Source organism: Carica papaya, chromosome 4, assembly GCF_054855325.1.
Source record: "Carica papaya isolate Zhongbai chromosome 4, ASM5485532v1, whole genome shotgun sequence".
NCBI lineage: Eukaryota > Viridiplantae > Streptophyta > Magnoliopsida > Brassicales > Caricaceae > Carica > Carica papaya.
In genome coordinates this window covers 26004703-26028167 of record NC_142312.1, presented here as the reverse complement: position 1 = coordinate 26028167, position 23465 = coordinate 26004703, and the positions used below count along the sequence as shown (strand labels likewise).

Sequence of the window (23465 nt, the reverse complement as noted above, 5' to 3'; positions counted from 1 at the left end):
AAAGTAGACTCCAGTAGCTAATAATAATGTAACAACAAAGACTGGTCCATGCTCACTGTGCTCTGTCTATAAAAGGTTTGTCTTACAACATGTGTGAAAGAATGTATAGATACCAACTGCACATGGTTTGGCCGCTCAATTGGTCATTGGACCAATATTAAAGGCATCCAATCATTACAGGTACTTCTCATCTTTCGAGGAAACCAAGTTTTGAAACAAAATTACTAAAAGAAATTAAGCGCTAATAACTATATTTAATTTGGAACAAAGTAACATACAAATGAAGAAATTACAAGAAAATCAAACAAGATAGGAACTGCTCCCGCTCACCTTGATCCCCTTATACTCTTTTTCTTTTGTTAATTTTCTGAGAGCACTAGTAAGGAACCAAAGTTCATTGAAAGAGACCACTGAACTATAACTATGGACAATCCATTATCTGCAGCAGGATACAGTTCACGTATAAAGAAACTGCCGATTTTTATCAAAATTATTGAACATAAATTACCAGCTCACCTGGTCCTTGAACTTCCAAGAGTAAGCTCTAGATCATCGGACCCACACTCCTCATGAATCCTCTCTCCTTCCCATGGCTTAACTAGGCCAGTTGTGTTGTTCCCAAATGCAAACTCTTCTGGGATCACTTCACCCATGGGAACATCAGCAGTTTGATCACAGCCTGCTGGCATGGCAGGGGAGCATGTTCCACTTTGCCCTGGAGTCCACATACGAGATCCACCACTAGGTAGGCCAAATGGCTTGGACGAGACAAGGCTGAATGTGGGGGAAGTTGGGCCAGCTTGAGGGAGACGAATTCCAGCAAACCATTCAGGATCAGGAATAATCTGACGGCCAGGACTTGGTGGAGTAGAAGAATGCAAAAAGGAATGATGTTGCCCACTCCATCCTGGGCGTGCAGATTGGTCCTCCCAGTCAGTTTTGATTCTAGGTGTTCGAGCCGTAGGGGAACTCAATGGAGGAGTAACAGGAGCACTGATTGAACCACCATGGATGTAGAGATGGGGAAGCTTGGCAGAAGATGCTGATGATGATGCAGATGAGAGGTTTTTCAGCCATGGGATCAGAGAATGACCATCACCATTAGGATTAGCAGCATAGGAGGATGATGCAGGACTAGGAAAGGAAGAGGAAGCTGGGCTTGGGTTATAGGAAGCACAAGGACTAGGATGATACGACGAACATGGGCTTGCTGTTGCAGATCCAGCCACTATGTCCATTCGCTCCACCGGCTTGCATCCCTGCCCAAAAACAAAAATTGTATATGATTAGAAAGCAGAAGCATATACAAAACACTGAGATTTTGAGAATGACTTCACGTATCAGCCATATCTGCTGCCATGCTATCTCAACCGTTTATCATTTTTTTGAAAAATAAATTTCAATCTTTAATCATGATCACAATACTAGAAGCCACAGGATACCTTCCATTGTCATTATCTAAGGCTTCCCTTGGTTCCGTGATGCATAGTGTCTAACAGATATAAATAAACAATAGAAACTCACTTTATGGAGGGAGAAAAAAATTGACAAACCCAACTTCACATGAGCAGTTAACTAAGTTAAAACTCAGCTTGATTGGCTCAAAACCAGTGCTTGACATATTAATAACAAAATCACCTTCAGATCAAAATGTCTGATATAGTTATACAACAAGAGACAATCATGACAATAAATCAAGGAGAAGAGTTCACAATCCAATTCATCATAACCGTATCAACCTTGAAGGACTAAAATGCTATCCAAGCAAGTCAATAATCACGGAAAACTTCTGCAACATTTCTACAAGCTAGTATGCATAATCTTAAAGTTAAAAACTGATGTGAACATCAGTTCCTAATTTCATCATATTAAAGACAGATAGAGTGTCTTTCACAAAAATACCAACTTGAGGGAGTTCTAGTAGTAGTGGATTGAGATTTGAAAGAGTAACACACATATTAGAAGAATATGACTGCTATACGACTCATATAACAGTTGCTGCTATGCCAACGCCATCCTGAATAATACGGATGGCTAAGTCAAAAAAATTGCGACCATGATTGTTACAGCTCAACTGTGGATCTAAATCATAACAACAAAACACAGTAACCATGCAACTGAATTTAATACTCATTTAAATGTTTGTTTCAGCTAGAACCACCATGATAATTAACAGATTCAACTTCCTATTAGATGTAGACAGATGAGCAATACAACTTTTTTTAACTTTCTAAGCTTTCAAAACCTACCGGTGATTTTATTGTCTGATTATTTTGATAATAGCCTAATGAGCTAAAATAACTTCTACCGATCATGACAGCCTCCCGTATAATCACCAATACACTGAACTTGAACCTCCCTGACTCAGCTAATGATGCTTCTCTTGACATTAACACACATCATTATATTATCCTATTTCAAACCTTTGAATTCTGTGTCCTAAGTTGCAATCAAATATACTCAGATTCAGTCAAATCAATTGATTAACATTTCTTATGTACCCAACTAGTAACTCAAAGCAGGGATGTAGCTTGTTGATCTATTTCAGAAACAATTACTTGAATAAATTTGACCTTTTTTATTGACAAACTACCTATTAAAACATAAAACTAATAAACTTGCAAGTAATGGAAGAGTGTTTTATAAGTCAGGCTGGTTTATCACTTCAAGTACCTCCTTGGAGCATGATATTATAGCCACAAAATCATTACCCAGCATGGAGTAATATCTTAAGCCAATCCTCCAACAAATGGGCTATGGAACACTAATATACAAAGGCCCCCCCTAAGAATACGGAACAATAGTGAGATGAGTAATAAACTAAAAGGATGCAGAGCTGGAGGTGCGGAAACTACAATCAATTTCTTTTTTTTCTTTTTTTTTTCTTTTTCTTTCTTGCAAATGCACAAGTCGTAGAATGACTAAAAATTTATTTCTGAGCTCCAGAAGTTCAATTAATTCGGTTACAAAGAAGAAGAATAATCTTATTCAAGCGAGACTGGAAGTTCATAGGATATCTATTGGGTTCACAAAGCTAGAGACAGTTTAATAATTCACTTATTTTTAATTGATATCTAATGGGTTCACAAAGCCAGGGACAGTTTAATAATTCACTTATTTTTAATAACTTAAATATAATAAGGTGACAATTTAATACCTCACAATGTGAGTCTTGAAGAGAATTTTTTTCTTGTAAAACCAGTATTCATTCATCTGTTATCATATTTCCAATAATTTGGCAAAAATTCATGAACTTTGCTAGTTAACTCAAATTTATGTCAATCCGCCATTTTAAAAAATTTATGTCCATCTATTAATAAAATGGAATACCGAAAAAAATAAAAATAGATAAATATATACCGGTTAAACAAAATAATTTTTCTGTCCTGAAAATCCAAAACACTATGCTGTTCATTATTGAACTGCAATCAGAGAAAATCAGAAGTTGTTCATCATAAAAAAGGAAAGATGCCTTCAAAGTGAAAAACTGAGCTGTCCACAAAAAGGGTTGCTCTTTATGTTTTTCAATAAACAGTCCAGACTGCAGCGACACTTAAAAAAGCAGAAGACTTTGCACGTACCAAACTACCCCTCTCTTTCCCAATAATTACTATCTAAAAGAAGCATCAGATAAAGCAATTGGCGAGCTGACGAAAGGCATTTCCGTCTCCATCGAGATCTATGCCATTTCTTGTCCTTAAGACCACCAGTCATGACTGCTGAGAGGAAGAAAGAATCCTGAGTGCTATCACGCGTTCAAAGAAAGGAAAAATAAATAAATAGACAGCAATTCTGACCAGATCTAGAGAAAAGGTAGCAAAAGAATCCAAACCAAACTGATGATCATAACAAATGACAAACAAGCCGTAAAATCCGCTGCTAACATGCGCCGCGTACCAGTAGTGCATGTTAGCACCTCAGCGACAGATCGGAATCGGATCACTTGTTTTGTTCTGTTGCTAAAATGAATAGGTACACATTAGCAGAAAGCTAGCGTGCATATCTAGCGTACGCCGCGGCGCACGCTAGCACATTTCTTAGAGAATTCCTACGTGATCAGCAACAGATCCATCCCTATACTAGAGACGTGATGCAGATTGCAGAGAACAGGACGCAGTAGCCAATAACATTCATCATCGCTAACATGCGCCACAAATATCAAAAAAGGTTGGCATAACATCGTTTCTGGACAGCAGAATCATGAGCTTCCAGAAATTTAACCCCGAAAGAGTTGAAAAATGAAAATCCATTTGCTTTGAAAGAGCCAAGAAAGCATTAACCAAACAGGTCCTTGCAATTGACCAGAATCATAAACACCAGCAACCGATACATTTGAGCGATCCGAACAAGCAGAAATGAACACCACTAGAAAAACCTAACGGACCGATTTGACAGCAGCTTCGTTTTGCTTTCAAAAAGCGGGAACTCAAAAGCTACTGAGCTAGCGACAGAGACTGCTGAATATATAACATAACTACGAATATATGTACATATATATAGACGAACCTTGCGGTAGGTAGTGCCGTCGGGCTCCACGGTCCAGCCGGCCTCGTTGCAGAGGGCTTTGAGGACCTCGTTGTTGTCGCAGTGCTTGGGAAGCTTATAGTTTCCGTACATCCTCAGGCCAGCAAAAATTTTGGCCGCTATCGCTCTTCGTCTCCTCTCCCTCCTCTTGTTGTTCTCTCTCTCCTTCCATGTTGGCAGCCTCGTCCCGGATGTCATCTCCCTTTTCTCTCTGTCTAACCAATTTTCCCTCTTATAAGATCTCTTTCAACAACTAACAGTTTAATCTCCGAGCAATTCTATCAACTAAGCCATACCAAATTTTGCAATCAGATTAGTCAACTCAAAACTCACTTGAAAACCACAGTATAATCTAGACTAAGCAGAAACTGCCTTGAACAACCTGCAAATGAAAAGGCAAAAAATGAGCAAAAATTTTTCAGGAAAAAATATTGCTTCTGCAGGTGTGAGCTGGTGAATATCTGTCAAAACGGTAACGTATGCTCAGAAGCAAAGGAGACTGGAGGAAAAATCAAAAGATACAAACCGGATCCAGAAGAACGTACAAAACCGTGATCTGATCTTACCTAGGAGAATGAGAGAAGGGAATAGCCTAGAGAGAGCCTGGGAAACATGGTGGTGATCGTAAAACCGCTCGGGAAACCAGGAGTGGTTTTCTTGTGTAGGTGAAAGTCTGGAAGAAGAAAAGGTTGCGGAAGCATGTATGGGACTACTAGCGGGTCTTAGTTGGGAGGATGATTTAGGAGAGTCTCGCTAGAAATACATTGGCCCAAGCTGCAATTGCCCACGATTGTTCCTTGATTTACAAAGTTGCCACTGTTGGAGGACTACGTCATACGTAACCACAAAGGGTTGCTTTCACATGGTCAAATTTTGCTTTTTATGCATAAAGCTTACTACTTTTTTTAATATAAATTTTTTACTCCAATTATAAAAAAAAAAAAAATTGATAGTAATTTTAAATTTTAATTAATTAAATTTACTTAAAAAATTGTAAATTTATTTTTACGGGCTTTTTTACAGTATTTAAATTTTTAATCTATGCAAAAATAAATAAATAAATAAATGTAAGGTGGAAGACTGTGCTTAATTTCTAAAATATCAAAAATGAAACTGTGACTTAATTTTTTGCGTACTAAGATATTTAATTAGCATGCAATGAATTTTATTCATAAAATTGATAATTGAATTATAGCGAAGGAAATTACAAGTAATAATTTGTCATAAAATTTTGAAAATAAATTAAAATTTAAAATAAAGTTAGAAAGACATGTGTTGCATGAATGTCCGAGTGATATTTGGTCGAGTCAAAGTTCATTTTCAATTGAAAAAGTCATACTTTTTCCCACCACTTCAATTCCCTCCCCATTTAATCGATTTTTTCTTTAACTTCTATAATAATATGTTGAAAATGATGAGTAATTAATAAAATTATTATTATTCCAATATATGGTATTAAATTAATTTTAAAATTTATAAATAGGCATACATAACGAATAATGATAAATATCAAGTTCAAAGAGAGGGTAGTAATTACCCACAACTAATGTATTTATATAATAACATTAAATAAGATTAATGTTCAATTAATGACTTAATTAACAATCTAATATGAATAAAACTCCATCCATCTTCTTGCGCGGACAAAAGGTCGGTCATCATGCTTTCTAGTTTTATGGTCAAAAGTAGTTTGAACTTGCCAAGTAGGGCGCCCCCCCTCACCGCTGGCAGATCACGTGTCTACCACGTGGTTCACGTGACATTCACGTGACATTCCTCCTTTTACGTATTATTCTGTTGTTGTTGAAGAGAGAGGGGAGGGTGGTCGTTCACGTTTGCAATGATGGAAAATGCTAACAACTTCATAACCGATAACCAACAAATTCTTTTCTTCTCTCTTTTTCCTGATATGCAAAAAATATTATATGTATATATATATATATATATATTTGCAAATGATTTATTACTTTTCCTAAACAAATATAAAAGGAGTTCATGTTCACCAATACGTGAACACACTAAGATACATGTTTGTTTTATGTGCGTATATAAACTACTTCATGCTGTAAGTAAAGCTTTTCTTTTTCTCGTTCACTTCTCATTTTCATTTTTCCTTTAAATATCAAGAATGTGCTTCATACTAACTTTGGAAAAATAAGCAAATAAATTTTCTCTTCATAATGACAATATATCTAACCTAATTTAAAATCTACTTTGTCCTATGTCACTAATTCCTTACATCTTTGGCCGAATAATTAGATCCCGCAGCTCATGGAACTCCGATGTGCATGACAAGAAATCGCTACTACATACTCTTCTTTGGTAAAGCAAACTGCAAGTGGAGACAGAGTGAGATTATACTCCCAAAAAATTTTCGAGTTAACTGATCTATGATACACAACAATTTGGGGTGTTTCAGCTTTAAATAAATGTAATGATTTGATTAAGGAGACTGCATATGTAGATATTAGTGTGTATTATATTATATACTGACGGTGGCTGACATTTAATCCAACAGGAGCTTAAGACTTAACCCATTAGTATATTGACGGGGATATAGTAATCAAGTTGGGTTTTCGTCCTAACAAATTATTATAGTTTCAAATGAAAGAAATATTTTGTAACGACTAAATTCTTTGGTTCTTTTATCCTTCAAAAGAAAAGTATACTGCACCATCTCCAAGCATCAAGAACCCTAGTCAACCCATCAGCATAACATCTTCCTCAGAATCCAAATCCTACAACCTCCTCTTGCCTGTTATAGTTATAGCTTAATTCCCTAGAGTCCTAGGCATGATGCAGCTAAGAACTAAAACGAAAAAGGAAAGCTTACTAATTATATTAGAAACAACAGGACATCTGGGCATGTCATCACAAGTAGCCTTGTGTTGTAGTTTCACTCAAACGGATGACGTCCTTCAGCAATTTACTAACAGAAACCATTATTTCATCAGGAACTTCCAGCTCCTTAGGCACCAACCCTGAAGCATACAGAGTTATGATCCTCAGTACATCAGCCAAATTCAAATTATTTGTATCACCTTTCCATACACTCTGGTTTACGAACTTGCATGACTCTCTTAATGTGCATTTATTGCACACCTGTAGTGAGCAGAAACACGAGCAACATTAGAACATCACAATCAATTTTACTTTCAGAGTTGATCACCGTGAGATAAAGAAAGCAAGTATAAGGCTTACAGTATCTTCTTGAATTTCAAAAAACTTGCGCAGTCGTTTAGCAGAAAAAACAGTCTTTCTATCGAGGGAAGGGCAACCAAAGAGGGCCACCTTTTTAACCTCACTGCCTGACAACCATCTGTAAGTTGAAAATTAGAGATAATATTTAAGAAAGTTCCAAGATGGAAATATAACATTTTAAAGGCAAAGAAGCTGATCAATAATGCTAAACAAGAAACCAATTGATTCAATAGACGTTTATACAGAATATAACCATCTATATTTGCAGAAGCAATTCATGACAAGATGAATAAGCCAAGTTCACCATTCTATTCAGCAAGATAATAATGAAATCTTTTTGACAGATATGGACAATATTAAGTATGTATATCACTCACCCATATTCATAAATGTCCATGATTTGTACAGCAATCTTTTGTTACTAGTCCAAATATCTCAGTAATTGTTACGGTTCAATCTGATAGCAGTGATTCATTTACTAGAAAAGTCTACATGCAACTGTTTCACGGAAAGAAGCACAAGTCTCCAGCTGCACAACAAGCTCCTACTTACTTAAGATGCTCTCCTTGGTTCAAATATACTTCCAAATTATAAAGTGTAGAGTGCGGATTACATCAAAGTACTCAGGGTTTGTATTACATTTGGAAACATTTGCGAGAATAATTGTTAAACTATACGGCTGCTAGCAGCAACCTCTCGTATATATATATAGCCTTTTCCACCCGAATAAAACATCTGTTACTATTACCACCTATACTGAAAGCATCTCTATAGAGATCGTGCATCTCTCTCAACGAATTCTAACTATCACCATAAGAAGGCAAGGTCGCAAGTTGAATAAACTAGATTCCCTGTTGTTAGTCGATTTCATGCTCAACTGCCTGTGATACAATTCCAGATGCAAAGACTTTTTTTTTTAAATAAAAAGTGTGAACTGAATATTAACATAGGCACCAAGGGGGTGCCGCCAATGTACAATATTTACAAGTCAATTAAAGTACTAAAAAAGTTCTCTAGATCCTCCCTAAAATATGGAGGATGAACCCTAAACAAAAAAACCGAGTGTGGAACCATTATTAAGAATATCAAAACCATCAATATCTTCAACCCCATGGGTAAGCAGAATAATTTCCATTTGTTTCCTGCGATCACTAATGCAAGATTCTAACAGAAACTCTCATCGTCCATAATTTTCATCTCAAAATGCATAATTTTTTTTTTGAAATAAAAATAAGAAGTATCATTTTAATACGGTACCAAAAAAAAAAAGAGTACCACATATGTACATAGACTTTACAGAAGTGTTAGCATATCTATGACACTTCCAAAATCCCATAAGTTGAATAATGTCATCTACATAACTATATAAGTTGAATAATCTTGGCACGGCCTATATATTTTATCAGAAGCTTAAAGCATAACTATATAACTTTTATCTGGGTTTCATTGCAGCTGTTTAACATACATTAAATTTCAACTAAGATACAGAGATTTCCCAAGTTCATTTGAGAACTCTTACTCAAAATATTTTCTGCAATTTGTGTTTTACCATTTTCATCACAACTTATTTTATACTTACTGCATTTTTTCAACATCAGCTAAACAGCAATTATCAAACCCAATGAATAGACAAACCAGATACCGAAATCTCACTTTCCAATTTCTTGATGATCCTTGCCGAACTTCTCAATGGAAAACTTGATATACTCCCTTCCGTAGCTATTATCAAAACACCCACTATCAAACCTACTCCCAGGCAAAAAATTGGCTTTATTGAAGTACCCTTCTTTATAGAGAACCTTCAGAAACAACTCCATTTCCGGTTGAAGCTCCTTGAGAATCCTTCCCGCTTCCTCTCTCATCCTATTTCCCTGATTTTTTCTCCCCTTTCCAGCAAACAGCGAGAATAAGCTCTTGCTATCCTCCATTTTCTCTGATTTCTTTAACTGCTCTGGATTCGTCCGCGGCAAATTTTCTTTTCCCTCCGAAGAATCTGCTTCCTTCAGCTCCCTCAGTTCTCTCTCTAATTCAATTAACCTCTTGTTAAATTCGCGGTTTTCCCTTCCGTGTCCATCGGTTTCCGTTCTGGGACGCAATCCTACTGCTTCTTCGAATAAAACATAGAGTGGTTTCTTCTCTTTGTGGCTAATCTCGTCTTGGGTTGTTGCGGGAATGGTTTGGGGGGATGAGGAAGTAAGAGATCGGAAGAAATTTGAAGGACATAGGGACTTATGAGGAATGTAAAGAGGGGTTCGGGTTCCGAGGAGAGATTTGAGGAGAAACATGATCGGATTTAAGGGTTCTTTTTAAATATTTTGAAGGGAAGAGATAAAGGGTATTGGAGGATGATACAAGTTTCAGAAGAGCAGTGAGTTTGGCGAAGAGGAAGCCATTGAAGTCTGGAGAGTGGAGATGCTGGGGTTTTAAGGGTCCAGCAGTGATTGTTTCAGTGGGGTTTTAGGGGCAGTGTAACCAGTCAGTCTATTTATTTAATTAGTGTAATTTTTATTGGCACCCTGAATATAATTATTTTTTAACAAACTTTTAAACTATATCTTTACTAAATTTTTTTTTAAGTCAATTATTATTTTTTATTATAATTGTTACTTTGAAAATTTAATGATATTTTTTTTCTAATAATTTTGCCTGAATAAATTTATATCATTGTATCTGTAAGTTTTTACTACTAAACATTTTATATTATAAAATAAATAATATGATATAAATTTCTGTAAATAGGTAATTTTTATAAGAGAGACATTATTAAACTTTTTCTTTTCTTTTTTTGGCTAAAAAGTAACTTTTTAATTAAATCCTTTTCAAATAATTTTTTTTATTGAGTCCTAAAATCTTTAATTTATGATAAGAGAAGTTTATATTTTTAAAATAAGGAGAAATATAAGGTAAGCGAAATTAAAAGATAGGTATTAAATATAATAAAAAATAATACAATCTACTTATTTATTTTATTAAGTGAAATATGTATCTTATAGTTAAATGATGTATAATATTTATCATAATATAATCTTTTAATAAAAATTTATTTACTGCATGACCTAATTTAGAACCAAATTTAAATGTAAATTTGTATGACTCATGCTATGGAGTCGAAGCTTTATGTGATATTTGACAATTGATAAGGATAACAGAGATTTTTGAGTTCTTCATTTTGCACAAGTCTCAACACAAAGTAAAAGTTCAGATAAAAGTGTTTCATGAGACTATGAGACACAATCTCTGAATAAATACATAATCTTTTTACCTGTTTTACTTTCATTTGATCAGTAAACAAATTCATTTTACATTGCTTTCCTGCCTCTGCTTAAAGCCTAAACACCTGCAATGATCTTACACCAAAAAGAAGAAAGAACACTTGTGATGATCAGCGCTCCCTTTAAATATTCAGGCTACTTCTTCTCATCTTCACAAAACAAAATACAAATCCGTGGTTTAACGAGAACTAATCAGCTCCACTTGCGTACTTTCCCATGTGTTTCAGTATTCTGCCAACGAGAACTTCCTTTTTCCCAGCAAGGGGAAGATTGTTTGCTGCTAAGTAATACTTCAATTCGGCGACTGTCAAATAACTCAACTGCAAACATATTGCAGAACCAAAAAAGAAAAAAATCACTTCAAATTTTAATGAGTACAACCAAATCCCAATATTTAATGGCATGACTATAAACTCTTCCCAGTTTTTATTTCAACCTTTTTGTTTGTCATAGGGAACCAAGTTTATTTTCGCCCAATACACGTGAATAGGTTTACAATAGACTCCAAATATCATGACGTATCCAAGCTTTTTCAAGTGATACTTTCCTGAAGTACTTTTTCAAGTGATACTTTCCTGAAGTACTTTTTCAAGTGTGAAAAAAGATTGGAATAAAACATTAGCCGAATGCTGAAATTCAAATGTTTATGCTAATCGGTGCTCATCTTCCATTAGTTTTGGGATAAATAATTATCTCTGAAATCTCAAAAAGTTCACATTCTACTGGGAGGGTTTTGGAATTCAGGTTTGTCCAAACCAATAAAGCTTAAAAATTTCAAAAAGAGTGACCTTTGGTTAAGCACCCGTCATTTGTAATTCCAGTTAAAAAAATAACCTAAAGAATCCAAGGTCTGATTAAAACAGTACAGAGCTTTACCTTTCCTTTGTCAGCAAGGTCAGCCCAATCATAATTTGCATACTCCTTAGCAACAAGTTCAGCATCTGCTTTTCTCTTTTTAGAGGTGTCACTTGCTTTTCCATTGCCTGCCTCACTTCCCTCATCATAATCATTCCCATAAACAGAAAGTTTAAATTCTTCTACTGCCTTCACCACCCCAGGTCTGCATGCCATATGCAATTAAGTTTTTAAAAACCATATCAACAAATTCTGTTCGAAATGAAACCAAGGAAAGAGTCTACAGATGGCAAATGCTGTTAAAGATGGTAACTTCTCCCCACCTGGCCATGCCTTCCTCATCAGGGAGTGTTTCATCTTTAGTTTCAGGCATCTCATCTTCGTCTAATGCTATGGCCTGCAATATTGCATAGTGCCTCTGCAAGGCTGCAAAAGTTTATTTTGTTGCACAATGAGAATATGGATAAATATAGACTTAACTAAAAAAAGGGACCCTCACCTTTTTCTTCCTTATCAATTTGATCTTTGACTTTTAAACTATTGCAATCCAATCTCCTACTTTCATTTTTTTCATAATTAGTATTTCAGTTAACTCATTTATTAAAGTAAACAAATTTTTGAAAAGATCATTATCATGTGATGGACATATTATTAAAATTTGATGACATAACTGCCATGTAGATGAAATTTACAAAGACTTTGAGCGAAACTAGACAAAGCATATTTACTACCGCTTGGGTTGAAATACAAAGGGGAGAAAAGCCAAAAGAAATAGCCTGCCACACGCTAGTTTTGGATCTGAATAAGATTTTAAATGTAGTATATCAAGCCATATAGATACTAGAATTTGATTACATGACTGTCGTATGGTGGTGGTGTGTCCACAAATTTGTTTATTTTAACAGATGAACTTATTTAAAAGAAAAATAAAACGATAAAAACTCATGGTAACATGCACGTCACTAACTAATCATCAGTTTACTGGTAAAGTATGATGATGATCTTTCAGCAATTTAACCTTTTTTTGTTTAAATACACAAGTCATGAAAAAGAAAGAACAACAACAACATACTAAAAGAAAGAGTTATTTGAAAAGAGATACAGATACCGTGTGCTTCTTTAAGCTACAGATTTACCACATAGTATATGGAAATTTACCAGGGTTAGCAAACTGGCAAACTGAGAAGTCTTTCAAGTCAATGCGTTTCATCAAAGCAGCTGCTTTTTTAATTTGATCGTCACTTGCTCGGGGAACAGCAGCATCAGTGTTCAGAAAATGCTGCAAAACTTTGCCAGTTCTTTCAGAAAAACCATTTATAGGGACACTAATAACTTATAAGATCAAATACTATTCTTGCCTCTTCAACATGTCTGATATCATCAGAATATGGAAGATATATCATGTGCATTCCCGGTGACTCAATCTGACCACCTGGACGAATAATCTCATCCTGTGAAGTTTCAAAGTGACCAGTGAGAACACACTAAAAGAAAACCATATGTGAAAAAGAAAAGGCTGTTGTTATACAGTAAATGCTAGATAGAACATACATGTGTGGGTCTTACTTATTAACCAGAGTTTGATCTATTGGATCAGAAAATTATATTATGATGCAACAAAAGCAAGATGAGTGAAGTAAAACAAAAAAGAGGGAGAATATTTTTTTGTTGAGAAAGAAAAAAACCATGAGGAAATTAGAAAATAATTAGTTATCCAGTTTATCTTTTTTGTGAAGACCTTTTTTTCTTTCTAGATGTAATTATGGTTCCCACAAGGACCCTTTCTCTTATGTCAAAAGTTCCATCAACCCATGACGTCTTTGCATATGCCACGGGCATATGTCCTAACAGTATTGTTAATTTATAGATGACTTCTATCATCTGCAAATATGCATTATAGTCATCTAATGTTCACCAACCAATAATTTAGAGAAACAGATGCCATGATAAAGGTTGAGCAGCAGTGCTTCTTTTAAGAGCAAGTACCACATCCTGACAGTAATTACAAGTAAAAATTAGGCCCAACTTTCAAAAGCAAAGAAAGACAGGAAGGAATCATGGAGACATATTGCAGCAGTATATATCATCATTGTTCATCTTGTGACAAATTGGCTAGTTTGTTTGGTGAGCTAATGCAGATTTTTGTTGCTTCCAACGAGTAGAAAAACTTATTACTTTAGCATGACTTTTTGTAGAAATAATGGTGTTCCATCCATAATTTACTCTGTCAAACAATACATACATATATATTTTGTGTATGCATGCATGTACAGTCCAATTGCATCAGGTTTTGATGAAGATTAAAAGTTAACTAGTTCGTTTTATTTATTATTATTAGATCCTAGGAACTGCACCTAATATAATCCATTAAAGCTATCCCTTTGGAAGGGCTCATACCATAATATGGAAATGTTATGAGCATAAGCCCAAACAAACAGGCTTTTGGCTCTGAACTTATTGATGTTGACGAAAATGAAGCATAATTAGATTTACACCCTTCAGAACAGTTTTTCACATTTATAAATGAAATGATAAAAACATGTAATGAAATTCTTACTTGAGCAACAAGAGCAACCAATCGATAAGGAGATGAACTACCATGAAATGCGACAGCAAAGCTGCATGAGAGAGAGTACAAGTAAATTTCTGCATATATGGACAACCCTGAAATGTCAAAATTTTACTTCATTGTAACCCACCTTCAATTTCATGCAGTGCAAACTTCATATAAAAATAATTATTGATATGGCAAATTGACTATAGTGAAACAAAAGAGGAACAGATAATCAAGATGAGTAGACCATAAGTTCATACACTATTCTGAGTCAGTATACAACACCAATAATATTGTCGAAACAAGAGAGGAAGTTATGAAAACATGAACGATTATTTGCAGTAGCATCGCAGAATTTCAGAGTGGAGGATATAAATGGTTATAGGAATTTCTATACCAATCATACAAAATTATTAGATCTCTTTGAACCCTAGGAGATCATTGAATTATTTCTTAACAAGCTCATACTATCGATCAAAATCCCATAACAAGATCCTAAGTAGGAACTATGACAGATAAATCTTGCATTAGCATAAAAAAAAAAAAGAAAAGAAATTTTCTTTGAATCCAAATGAAGTATCATTGATTTTTATCATGATGAGAATGAAGCGTATAACCAACAGCATGAAGGTCCCTTTTTGTTCACTTCCTATTCATTTCCTATTCCATTTCAAGCTAATTTTGACGATTAATTTACATAACAGTCTTGATATATACAATTATTTTTTTTTTAAAGAATTGATATATACAATTATAACATGATTTTTTTATATTTAAGGTTCAATTACTGATTTTTTTATGTTTAAGGTTCAATTACTCCCTCCTTAAATTCCTTGTTATTAGGATTTCAATTCCAATAATATAACATCAAGAATTCAAGAAATCCAAAAAGCGAATGATGGTATCTTAAACATAGAGAATCACATTTTAATTGTATCTATCAAGCCTGCGAAAATCGAAAGCAAGAATTAGGTCGAAATGGAATGGAAATTACACCAAACCAGCCCTAAATGCAATATATTCCTACAGCAGAAATGCCTATGGCGTCAAGTTTGAGGAACAATAGACAGTCGAGTGCATGAACAATATAGATACCAACCGCTGAAGTCGTAGCATGGACCTGTGCAGGGCAATGAAGACACGAGTGCTACCAATCACTTCCTGCATTGGATAACAAAAAAAAAAGTTCAATAACAATGACAATAATAACTATAATTGTACCTTATATGTGTTTCTGTTTTGGCTTATAATCATAGCCTTAAATTCTTATATACATTGAAAATAAAGATGAAAGTCAAGAACAAAAATAGCATTAAAATTGCCACATTGTAACAGCTTTGTCACAACATGACAGACATCAAATAATAATGTTTCATGATGAAATCAAATAATGGCAATTCAGAAGGGACATGTGTGTGCTGCAAGCTCGGAACAATTGCTTGACAGAAGATATGAACAAGCAAAAAATAAATCTGCAGAATTCATATCTAAATTATATCAAGATCTGCAATTGCTTCTGGAGAACAGAATATGTATGCAGAAACAATTATGCTGACTTCCTATTTTGTTGTAAAAGCATTACACTTTCTCCTTTAAAGCTCTAAAATAATCTTAGGAACCATTTCACATGCACACACATGCATGTATTTGTCCCTAAACATGGGAGTGAAGGAGACAAAGGGATACATTAGAGAAAATAGGCACATATGTAAATTCATGACCCAGTGCTTAAGTTATAAAACCACATGCAACCCCTAAATGTTCATAGCATTGGAAATGCACAATGGATCATTCACCCTTAACTGTAGTTTATTGAAGAAGCAAGACATGAGCTTCAGCCCAATAGAACATGAATACTGTACAAAGATAATAATTGATGTAACCTGGTCACAGGGATACACAAAGGTTGATGGCCTTAAGTTGTGATAATCTTTTAAGCAACTTAATGGCTTGAATCCAAGAAGACGCAGGTGCCCGGATGAAACTCTTTTTAAGGCAGATAACTCCTCCACTGAGAACTTGATATTCTCACTACAAGTGGAAAGATTGGGTCAAATCCCAAGAGAAAGCAAACAAAAAAAATATATCAAATATCAACGAAAGAGGAATAATTAATACACAGAACATAAAATAGCACCTAAAGGAAAGATAACATAACAATAACATAAGCAGTTATGCAATTGGAAGTCACCAAGCTACTTCGCCACACCACCCTTATAGATGAATCAAAAGTAATTTCAGGATTGCCTTTAACAGTCATATCTTTTAAACCGTTTGGTAGGAAGGATGGCCAAAAGAAATTCTGAAATCTAATTTTAGCAAATTCTGAAATTTACTGTTGATGGCCAAGCTCCAAGATCAGTTTACTGATACTACATGTGTGTGGGACAAGCAAAAGAAACAAAATGTCTCTTCATCAAGATTTTGATTCGGCTAAGAAATCTTGATATTGAGGTTCAATAGAGATTCTGGTTTACATATTAAACTCTTACAACATTTAAAAAAAAATAGTAGGGGATAGCTTTTACTCTAGAAGCTTTTGAACTCACTAAAATAAGTTGTTTGACCAAGTAGAGATCCACGATTATCCCAAACTAATATTGTTTATAGACTTATGCTGTCCAAACACTTTAGCAGTTTATTTAAAAGATATTCGTACAATTTATATGCTATTGAAGAGTTTATAAGCTTCATAGCTTGTAAGTTCATATATTTAATACTAAACCAAACACCCATCAAAATGATTAAAAACTGATAAGAACATTTCCTTTTTAAACTTTTCTTAAGCATTACAATATCTGAACCACTGTCACAAGAAAAAACAAAACATAATCACTAATTAAAGGTAAAATAAATGAATGAGCATAAAAATTTTTAAAAAACTAAATAAATAAAAACCAAGTAGCTGGGACATTACGAAGGATATGGTTGTAAATATGCAATCTCACATGCTTACTTCTTGTAAGGCTGAAAGTGTCTCACAGGTTCTTGCATTAATGCCCCAGTATCAGCACAGATAAAAGATCTTTCAGTCTGCATATGTTTTCAACACAAAGAAAATAATAACATTTAGATAAACTCCTCAAAATGCCACCACCAAGACAAGAACAATAGAACGGCGGGAATGAATTAACATGCCAGTTAGAAATATATCCAGATTTCAACAATTTCAACAAGCTGGGCAATGCCTTAATTATCTAATCAATTCCAAATATCAAGATTGTTTCCTTAATTATCTAGATAAGCTCCTCATCACTTCTGTTATTTTCTTTACATATAATTTTATTACAATAAGTTTAGAAGGAACTAGATATCAGTGTTAGTAAATCAATACTGCCTGCAAGCAGTTAGACAAACACAAGTGAAAATATCATGTGACAATTTCATACTACCTTCAAAGGAAGATTAGTGACAGAATCAAGCCACGTTATTGCCCCTACAAACCCAAGGAAAACATAGTTTTCATGCACATTATAGGGTGACATGTAAAACCGTTACTAAAACTCCAAATGGAAATGTTAGTTTGTCTCTACCTGGAACCGTAGGACGAAGTAAAGCATAGGTATTAAGTTCGATTGACAATCCACTCGAAATTATGAATGTAATCTTTCTAACTATTCGCTTTCGGAATATACGCCTCCTCAATTGGTCCTTCATATCTTCTATTCTGAAATTATATTATAAGCATTTTAAGGCCAATGAGGCAGGTCAAGCAAAATATGAAGAATGTCCTAGCATCAACAATATCTGAGACAGGGAAATTTCAATATGTAAAAATGTACTCCCTATTACTTTCAGTAGAGAGTAACTTCAACCAAGCCCTCAAAGTCTTCTTTAGGTTTGAAAGGTAAAATTAGCACAGACCAGAAAACCAAGGCATCTCCTTTCTTCCTATTATCTGCTTCATTATGATGCAAGAACAAAATAAATGCCCCCTTTTCCCCTTTCACATCTTGCCCTGAGTGACTCTATGCATCTAGCTCAAATTGACATAAATTACATGGATCTTGCACAATTCCCAGCCAACCAGTAAATAGCTTTTTTTGTGAGAAAAAGTAGGCAATCACTAATTCTTAAAAAGTAAATTTTTTTATCAGTAAATGGCCATCTAAGTGGAATTATTAAAAGAAGATTATTACTTTTTTTCTCAAACTGGACATATTGCAATAAACTTCATCAGACCTAAAATGAAATTTTAACTTGATCTTATATGTCTGATACATTTTTTTAATAGAAACTTTCTCCTAACCTCTTAAAGTATTATTATTCAAATATTTTTTTCCATAAATATGATGTCACTGTTTTTACCCATCATGAATTCACAGATGGTAGATATAATCATACATAATTTTCGCTCTTACTAACGTTATGGTGCTATTGCCATTCTCTGTGGCTATTTTATTATCATTTCTTTGATGTCAAAACATTTTAGGCAACAGAATATCTGAATGCATAACTTTGGATATCTGTTAGAGTTTAACAAACAGAAAAACCTAGAGCTGTTTCTGAAACTGGAAGCATGAAGATAGAGAGGCGAGGAAAGAACCAGTTCCAGTACATATAATACAAACTGTAACCGTATCTATAATTGTATATAAGAAATGCAGTAAAGGAAGGAAGCATACTTGTATCCTACTGAGAGCATGAATTCAGCAAGTTCATCACCTTCTAGTCCAATCATATCCTGAAAGTTTAAGTTTGATACAAAATGTAAATGAATCCAATCAATAATGTTGATCAGTCAAGAAATGAGAGTGTACAGCTACCGACATACACCATAAAAAAGAGGAACGTTGAACTGCTCATCAGGTCGACTCAGGGGGAAAAGTTCAATTGAAATGCCAAGATCTTGTGCATCCTTGAAGACAAAAAATAAAACAGAAGGTCATAAGTTCGACTAAAAATATTCATTCATCAAGTGTTCTAATAAACCAGTGAGCCGTGAAGCAAATGCAACTCAGGTGTGCATACTTTAGCTCGCTGCAAAGTTGTTCTTGTCATATCTGTTTTTATAGCACCCTTGATGCTCCCAAACGGATCATCTTCGTTTGTAAAGAGAAGTATCCGTTTATCAGCAGTCTTTACAGATCTGAGAAATTATCAACTAAACATTACCAAAAAAGCCTAAAGAGAAGAGTCTAAGAATCCCCCAGAAAAAAAAAAAGATACTGACATATAAGAAATTCAGCTCTATAAATTACAAAGTAAAAAAATCTAGTCTTACCCTTTGCGTAGTAGTGCTTGTGCAACCCAGAGTGCACTAAAAAGGGAATTCTCTCGAGATCCTGACACAATACCATATTGACTCCCAATATTTTTCATAAATGAATCTGCAAAGAAGAAAAGTTCCAGAAAATTTCAACATTGGATACCGTCACCAAAAGGGTCTCACCTGAAAGTCCTTTTCTGTGAGAGTACTTTTTAACCATGATTCTTCTTTTTCTTTGGAGAAACGTTGTTATTCAAGTTAAACAATGTATTTTATGTATAAATAGGGCTAAACTAGGATAATCAATATTAAAGTAAAATACACTTTTTGTAATTAATTGTACTTTTCCTTTTTCTCATCCCTGGAACTTGTATATTGCTAAAAAATAAAAAGTCAACAACAAGTCATACTAGAAGCTTATTCTGATAAAAGAAGATGGCAACCTCTCTTGCTCCCTAAAAGAACTAAATGATTATATAAGCAAAAATTTTTTTACCAACAAAACATAAAGAAAATCAAATAAACCATATCGAAATGGAATTTAATATGGTGAAAAGTGATTAAATAGTGACATATGAATTCAACAGTAGTTATTATAAGTTACTACTATCTTCCATGAACAAAATAATTTAAAACCTAATGAAGTTTAAAGCTATGGGAACTTTTAACGGCAAAATTTATTCTAGAACAAGACAAAGTCAATGAAAGAAATAAATACTAAAATAAGAAATACAATATTCATGACCTTGGAATACAGTGTACACTGTATTCACCTTAGGAGTTACCTTCAACAAGATCAAATTCTTTTATAAGCTTTGCTGTCAGCCTATCTAGATCTTCTCTTTCAGCAACATTGAAGACATAAACACCATTTAAATCTTGCAGGTTCTTCTTTTCCCTCTGCAAATGACATGGGAAGGAAAAAAAAATGGGCATGTCAAAGTTAACACATGATCCTAGAACCAGACAACCTAACTGTAAACTGAAGCAATGATTATGAAAGCCACAAATGACATCAAGGGATAACCAAAAGAAAGCAGAATACATTAAATCATAAACCATTGGAAAAACAAAAAATACATTTACTGAGCAACATCTTACAGTATTAAAGAAGCAGATTGCAACTTCATCGTATGATCTATTAATGATCTGGGTTTTCAACGACTGTGCAATACAACTAACAGCAATGTGGAAATGAGTTTCATCCTTCTGATCCTCCTACCACCATTAAAAAATCAAGTACTGTCAATCAAAATTACAGGATTAAAATTGAGATGACACACAAAACCAGGTATCATATGATGTGGAACAATTGAACCTGCAGGAAACAACAAACATAGCCTTCCTCATTCTGTACAACACAAAAAAACTACAGATGGTCACAGAGAGTTGATGTCCTTTGTATGCTGAGCAATCCTGGATAACAAAGGAACCAAATCGCTTTAAAGAGTGAAATTAGCGATTCAACCCCTCAATGGTCAACATCCTCTGGGCTTATGTTACCACTCTTAACATCAAAAGATATTGTCTCTACATGAAGAGGGGGGCACTTGAACTTGGATTTTTGTTTTATTTAACAGATATACCTGTTATTAGGCTGCCTGCAGATGTGCACAAAAGGTAAACATACAGAATGCATTATATGCTGTCATATATGTATTTGATGGTGATGAGTACCCTAGCAATCACATGACAGAGAAATGCTTCGTAATTATGAACCATATCACAAGAAGCACGCAGATACAATAGAGGATGAGACTGATGACCACACTCGAAACATAATATTAACATATTTTCATGGACAACCATGTTAAATAAACACCTAGTACGCAACAGTTTAAGCTTATAATACTGCTGGTAGCTACATGAGAAGCACTAAAATTGTTCAGTTGTTACCCTTCTTTCTGTTTTCTGTTAAAACTGTCTTAAGTTACCAGTGATTAACCTTAGTCCTCAACTACTAATAGACAGTTGTACCAGCAAATAGTACAAACTCCAAAATACAGTTTGCATGTGTAACAGTAATGTTAGCTTGAATTTAATTACACATGCATATTTCTTGACGTCAAGACCAAAGAGAAGTGAGCATTTGTTGCCCACAAAGCCACCCAACATGGAGATCTCAAAACTGACTTTCATCTAAACCTATGTGTAGGCATGCTGAAAGTCAATATACGGATGTGTAGGTGAGTTGAAATTCAAGATATGTAAGATTCGGTGGCAGAAACTGGATAGATTTCTACCACCTTTTGAAGCCTATCAATACCCATGGGTGCAAGGGAATGAGGCATGGAGAGTTAGAACAGTTTACAAGAAGTGCCGGTGAGAAGGGTATATGAGTATAATGAGTAATTACTTTGTCCCCTGTAGTCATTTATCCTCCTTTGCCTGTGGATGTCAATCAACAGATATTAATTCCTATCTCCTTTTTCCTCTGCTAAAAGGGAAGATTTCATGTCTTTTCCAACCTAGAAGCAAACTCTCCAAGGCTCCATATTTACATATACCTTTTTTATTCAATAGCAATATAAAGAAGAAAGTAACATACATCTCCAGTAATATTCACAGCCCTTGTTTGGTTATACTTGACACAAGAAGACAAGGAAGATCATTACATAACCAAAAAAAACAAATAAGCATCAAGAGAAATTTTCGGAATAAGACCAACAACTTCAGTATTGCGCCGACCACCATACCAGTTTATAAATTTTTCGAATTTTAGTTAAAATATGATCATTATCATCATCATACTACCAACTTTTGATCACAATCAAACAATACAAACCTTCCTTAGAAACATTTTCTCCCCCAACTCTACCAATAACTTAGGCAGACAACAAAATTTTTCAAATTGACCATGTTTGAAGGAGAAAATTACAAAAAGAACTTACTGCATATAAAAAAAGAAGTGTAATTCACAAATGCTCCACACAGTTTTTGTCATTATCAAAAAAGGGTATTGATTTTTGTTGAAGTAAACGGGACGTACTGATGGAGAAGCGGTGCTGAACATTTTCGGGGAAGCATCCACCAAGAAAACCACAAGTTCTTTGGTAACCTCTCTGTCCTGTAAATAACAATAAAACAACAATGATCAGACCACAAAGTAAAACCCCATGTAACATATATATTGAACATAAAATATTTGAACTGTAAACCAGAAGTTGACAGGCGTCGTTGCAAAGGAATAAGAGAATACCTGATGGAATTGGTTCTCTGGGTCATCTTCATCGTCTCTGAAAACTTCATCCGGGTCCAAATCCATTTCTCCTCGGAAGATGGAGAAAAAATCGAGCCTTCTTCTGGGTTTTCCTCCTTTTTTATTTTAGTTCAGAGGTTCCGACCCGCGTATTTGAGATTTTCGAAATTGAGGGAGGGCAGGCAAAGCAGTTCAGTGTCTGACAAGCCAGAGGCGGTCTCCTGGAATATATTTATTTTTGCAAATTACATAAATCGCCCTATAATTTAAAATATTCTACACAATTTTTTCTATACTTATAAAATATACATTTACCTCCTCTTTTTAATACAAAACGTTAATTGAACACCCAAAAAAAAAATCAAACTTGCAATTTTGTCCCTGCACATGGTTTATAATAGCGAACAAATATTATTCCATGTACTTCTTTAAGGGCTTCCTATAAGAGATTTTTTTTGAGACTAAAGTTTGATTTAATCAACTTTCAACATATATATGTAACAATCTCGAAAATTTAAAAGAAAATATATAATAATTTATGTACGGAAGTGAAATAAAATATTAAGATTTACATCCCTTACACAATAACTTAAAAGTACTAAACAAACATTATGAAATGAATTTTCAAAAAGAAATACGAGAAATAATAAA

The 23465-nt window shown here is 34.4% G+C and overlaps 3 protein-coding genes across 6 annotated transcripts; all 3 read right to left on the bottom strand.

The window, feature by feature from the left end:
- Window positions 1–225: 225 nt before the first annotated feature.
- On the bottom strand, window positions 226–5268 carry BEH4 (BES1/BZR1 homolog 4). 2 transcript variants are annotated; one of them, XM_022039303.2, is made up of 4 exons: window positions 5091–5268; window positions 4507–4906; window positions 517–1259; window positions 226–439 (listed from the first exon to the last, which is right to left on the bottom strand). In XM_022039303.2, exons 2-4 carry the CDS (start codon window positions 4720–4722, stop codon window positions 436–438), a joined length of 963 nt encoding a protein of 320 aa, XP_021894995.1. In that variant the 5' UTR covers window positions 4723–4906; window positions 5091–5268; the 3' UTR covers window positions 226–435. The 2 variants fall into 2 exon arrangements, with proteins under 2 accessions (XP_021894995.1, XP_021894994.1); XM_022039302.2 differs by having other exon boundaries at window positions 226–1259.
- A 706-nt stretch (window positions 5269–5974) lies between these two features.
- Window positions 5975–10196, bottom strand: LOC110812570 (craniofacial development protein). 3 transcript variants are annotated; one of them, XR_002539308.2, is made up of 5 exons: window positions 9379–10196; window positions 7726–7843; window positions 7358–7626; window positions 6764–6856; window positions 5975–6428 (listed from the first exon to the last, which is right to left on the bottom strand). XR_002539308.2 is itself a non-coding variant. In XM_022039384.2 (4 exons), the coding sequence occupies exons 1-3, from the start codon at window positions 10008–10010 to the stop codon at window positions 7396–7398; spliced, it is 981 nt and encodes a 326-aa protein (XP_021895076.1). In that variant the 5' UTR covers window positions 10011–10196; the 3' UTR covers window positions 5975–6428; window positions 7358–7395. The 3 variants fall into 3 exon arrangements, 2 of the variants coding, with proteins under 2 accessions (XP_021895076.1, XP_021895075.1); XM_022039384.2 differs by lacking the exon at window positions 6764–6856; XM_022039383.2 differs by lacking the exon at window positions 5975–6428 and having other exon boundaries at window positions 6469–6856.
- Window positions 10197–10963: 767 nt separating this feature from the next.
- Window positions 10964–23019, bottom strand: KU70 (ATP-dependent DNA helicase 2 subunit Ku70-like protein). The gene is made up of 19 exons (XM_088218483.1): window positions 22815–23019; window positions 22605–22682; window positions 20717–20833; window positions 20401–20515; window positions 19631–19736; window positions 19378–19495; window positions 19181–19264; window positions 19032–19090; window positions 17940–18073; window positions 17799–17842; window positions 17363–17439; window positions 16290–16437; window positions 15506–15567; window positions 14410–14470; window positions 13211–13303; window positions 13011–13131; window positions 12176–12278; window positions 11874–12057; window positions 10964–11317 (listed from the first exon to the last, which is right to left on the bottom strand). The coding sequence occupies exons 1-19, from the start codon at window positions 22878–22880 to the stop codon at window positions 11186–11188; spliced, it is 1902 nt and encodes a 633-aa protein (XP_088074609.1). The 5' UTR covers window positions 22881–23019; the 3' UTR covers window positions 10964–11185.
- Window positions 23020–23465: the final 446 nt, after the last annotated feature.

Coding starts and splice junctions, on each gene's coding strand:
- BEH4 (XM_022039302.2), bottom strand. CDS start 4,722: ATGACATCCGGGACGAGGCTGCCAACATGGAAGGAGAGAGAGAACAAC. Junction 1,260..4,506: donor ACGGCACTACCTACCGCAAG/GTTCGTCTATAT, acceptor GTTTTTGGGCAG/GGATGCAAGCCGGTGGAGCG.
- LOC110812570 (XM_022039384.2), bottom strand. CDS start 10,010: ATGTTTCTCCTCAAATCTCTCCTCGGAACCCGAACCCCTCTTTACATT. Junction 7,844..9,378: donor GATCATCAAGAAATTGGAAA/GTGAGATTTCGG, acceptor TTCAACTTACAG/ATGGTTGTCAGGCAGTGAGG. Junction 7,627..7,725: donor TTGAAATTCAAGAAGATACT/GTAAGCCTTATA, acceptor TGCTCACTACAG/GTGTGCAATAAATGCACATT.
- KU70 (XM_088218483.1), bottom strand. CDS start 22,880: ATGGATTTGGACCCGGATGAAGTTTTCAGAGACGATGAAGATGACCCA. Junction 20,834..22,604: donor TCAGCACCGCTTCTCCATCA/GTACGTCCCGTT, acceptor TAATGGTGGTAG/GAGGATCAGAAGGATGAAAC. Junction 18,074..19,031: donor ATGCTCTCAGTAGGATACAA/GTATGCTTCCTT, acceptor ATATAATTTCAG/AATAGAAGATATGAAGGACC.